Genomic DNA, 3,495 nt, shown 5'->3' with positions numbered 1-3,495 from the left:
TCAGGTCAAAGGGAAACTACTGTACTTTTATTAAATGTGCCCAATGTAGAATAAAATTTAAAGCACACCTATTCTGTTTAACATTTAGTGTTAGTGTAGAAACAGGCTTTTACCTTTTTGTGTCTGCTGTTATTTTTATTTTTAAAACTTTTCTTTAATTTTAAATGTATTTTTATTTCAAAATGTGTACTTTTTTTTTTTATTTAAATTCTGCAGAGCCCTACACATGTTGGGGGGAAAAAACAAGCTATTATATGTACACAAACTAAAAATTTGTTCACATGACATATTAATAAGCCTCATGGCAACAATTTAAATGTATAATAATTAAGAGAATGACCTAGTACAATGTAGCAGCTATTTAAATAAATGAGGAAACAAAATAGTACAAGGTGGATACGATTTAACTAAAATTAGGGAACAAACAATTAAAACATGGCCACAAAATAATGAATCATGGGAATGATTATTTTTTTCTTCCAATGTCAAGTGCAGGGTTCCCACAGTTGTGTTTCACCCCTCATTCTCATTTCTCTCTTTATTTCCCCCCCAGATATGATGCAGGAATCCACGGTGGCACAGAGCATCTTGACGACCGTGAACCAGAGTGTGAAGGTGCACTGTGAAATATCCTATGAAGATGACCGCGTTCCACTGATGGTGCTCTACATTGTGGTTTTTATCATCGGCCTGCCAGCCAACCTGGCCACGGTCTACCTCACCCTCAACCAGGTGTGTCGTAAGAACGTCCTCGGCATCTACCTGCTCAGCCTGTCCGTGTGCGACCTCACCTACCTCTTCACGCTGCCTTTGTGGACGGTGTACGTCAGTAGAAACCACGAGTGGCCCTGGAGCTCCATGGCCTGCAAAGTGACTGGTTTTGTGTTCTTCAACAACATGTACATCAGCATCTTCCTGCTCTGCTGCGTGTCCATCGACCGTTATGTGGCGGTGGTTTACGCCATCGAATCTCGCGGTCTTCGCCAGAAAAAGATCGCAGCTCTTGTGGCATTTTCGATCTACATGGTGGTGGGCTTGAGTCACGCGCCTGTCTTCATGATGCCTGAAGGCAATGCTGCTCAAGGAAATCGCCGTTGCTTTGAGCCCAGCCAGAGCTCAGCAGTGATTACAGGATTCAGCTACGCTCGTGTTTGCATCGGCTTTTGTATCCCCCTTGCCATCCTGATCTTCACCAATAGAGCCATTCTTGTCAACGTTCAGGCCAGTACGGGCCTCCAGCCTCATCAGAAAGAGAAGGTGCGTTACCTGGCTGTGGCGGTGGTGGCGTTGTTTTTGATCTGTTTCGCTCCGTACCACATTATCTTACTCTTGCGTGCCATCACCTTCCACTTCCCCAAGCTGCAAGAGGAGTGTCACTTTGAACAGCACATCTACACGCCCTACAAAATCTCCTTAGGACTGTCGACTTTCAACAGCGCCTTCAACCCCATTCTCTACGTGCTGTCCAGCAACAATATCCGTCAGGAGATCAGAAGAGGCATGGCATCGCTGTGCAACAAAGTCAACTTGAGTCACAGCAGCCAGCACAACATGCACAGCTCCAAAAGCAATTCAGACCCCGTCCCAACAAAGGGCGATCAAATGAGGACAACTTGTCCCTCTGCATGCTAAAATTGGAAATTTTTTGCTTGATGTGCCATAACTTGAAGAAAGGGAAAAATCAAGGCTGTTACATCAATACAATAACACCTTGAAGTTGAACAGACCTGGCAAAAAAAACAAGTGAATTTCCTGTTATTATTGTGTTTTTTTGACTGAAAGGATCTCACAATAAGATTGTCTCTGTGTATTTCACACCTCCTACATTCGTATTCTGCTTCCGTCACAGAATGTTTCTGTAACACCCCAGTCTGAGCTGCAGCTTCTGATTATCTCATAGAGCATATTCTCCAGATCAAACTCGACAGACAGGAAGAGGCCATCTGACCCACTTTTTAAAGTGGCTCACTTCATGGCCTTTATTAATCATACCAAAATATCTGATACTGTATATAAATGTGAAAGTTCACAAAACAAAATATTATCAGGAAATGTGTAAAATTCTCAGAATTTCTGCCCATCCAAAAGGTATAAATACCAATACATTTACAGACATAATGTGGGATAACGTTCTAATTACTGCTACTAAGTGCCTCAAAACTGATCACAGATTTGGTGCTGGGCAAATTATGGCAAATCCAGTGACTGGTTTATTGTAGAAGCTCAGTACCTCGTAAACATGATTTCTGTTTCCGAGTGGACTGGTGAAAATGTTCAACTGCAGTCCCATAAAGTGTATCAAACCAGCCAGATTAGAGCTTGCTGTTTCACACTGTCAGAAAAATGTGCAAAAGTTGTACCTTTAGGGGTACAATGGCTTGTCACTGGGGCAGAACTCTCAAAGGGACACCTTTGTACTATTCTAAGGCACTAATATGCACCCTTCAGGGGTAAAGAAGCCCCTAAAGTGTGCAGTGCCACAGTAATATGTACTCTTAATGTAGTAATATGTACACTTATGGTACTATTATGAACCCTTTAGGGGTAAATAAGTTGCCAGGGTGCCGCATTTAGGGTACTGCCATTGTACCATTAAAGGTACAATTTTTGTAAGTTTTTTCTCAGAGTGTGGCAAGTGATTGCCTTTTAAGCTTCAAATGGTCGGTGGATGGTGTGTTGGCTAATGTCTGAGACAGACTGTTTCAAACAACTTACAGCATCACTTTTTTGTTCTCACATAATTTACTGTAATACAAAAGCAGTGTTTTGTTTTGTAAATTGAATGTGTCAATGTTGAACTGCATGTCTTTTAGTGATGACAGTATTGTTTGGCTAGTTTATTATGTACAAACTTGACATGTATATATTTCTATAAATTATTGTTTTTTTCTGTGTTTTTATAAGATTTTATAATGGTTGTGTTTTGCATTATGATTATTTTTTTAGTTATTTTAATGAATGTCAATTTCAGGACTCATTACACAATCTATTGTGTGCCTTTTTTTTTTTAGGTGTAACGCTCTTATTTTGCTTGATTTTCCCATTTGTCCCATTTTGCCAGATTTCATTTGTAAATTAGACCATATGTGACCCTGGACCACAAAACCAGTCTTAAGTGTCACATTTACATATAAATACGCTTTCCATTGATGTATGGTTTGTTAGGATAGGACGCTATTTGGCTGAGATACAACTATTTAAATATCTGGAATCTGAGGGTGCCAAAAAAAATCTAAATATTGAGAAAATCGTCTTTAAAGTTGTCCAAATGAAGTTCTTAGCAGTGCATAGTACTAATCAAAAATTAAGTTTTAATATATTTACAGTAGGAAATTTACTTTATTAAAGTAATTATCTTAATAATATCTTAATATTAATATCTTAATTGAACATAATCTTTACTTACTATCCTAATGATTTTTGCCATAAAAGAAAAATCTATAATTTGGGCCCATACAATGTATTTTTGGCTATTGCTACAAATATCCCTGTGCA

The 3,495-nt window shown here is 39.1% G+C and overlaps 1 protein-coding gene across 1 annotated transcript; it reads left to right on the top strand.

The window, feature by feature from the left end:
• The first annotated feature begins 555 nt into the window (after nt 1-555).
• LOC107577862 (probable G-protein coupled receptor 132) lies at nt 556-2,577 on the top strand. The gene has a single exon (XM_016263892.1). The coding sequence runs from the start codon at nt 556-558 to the stop codon at nt 1,630-1,632; it is 1,077 nt and encodes a 358-aa protein (XP_016119378.1). The 3' UTR covers nt 1,633-2,577.
• The last annotated feature ends 918 nt before the right edge of the window (nt 2,578-3,495 follow it).

This window comes from Sinocyclocheilus grahami, unplaced genomic scaffold, assembly GCF_001515645.1.
Source record: "Sinocyclocheilus grahami isolate Dianchi unplaced genomic scaffold, SAMN03320097.WGS_v1.1 scaffold7505.1, whole genome shotgun sequence".
Lineage (NCBI taxonomy): Eukaryota > Metazoa > Chordata > Actinopteri > Cypriniformes > Cyprinidae > Sinocyclocheilus > Sinocyclocheilus grahami.
This window is presented reverse-complemented; position numbering and strand designations above follow the sequence as displayed.

Excerpts from the sequence above, each read along its gene's own strand:
- LOC107577862 (XM_016263892.1), top strand. The coding sequence starts at position 556 with ATGATGCAGGAATCCACGGTGGCACAGAGCATCTTGACGACCGTGAAC.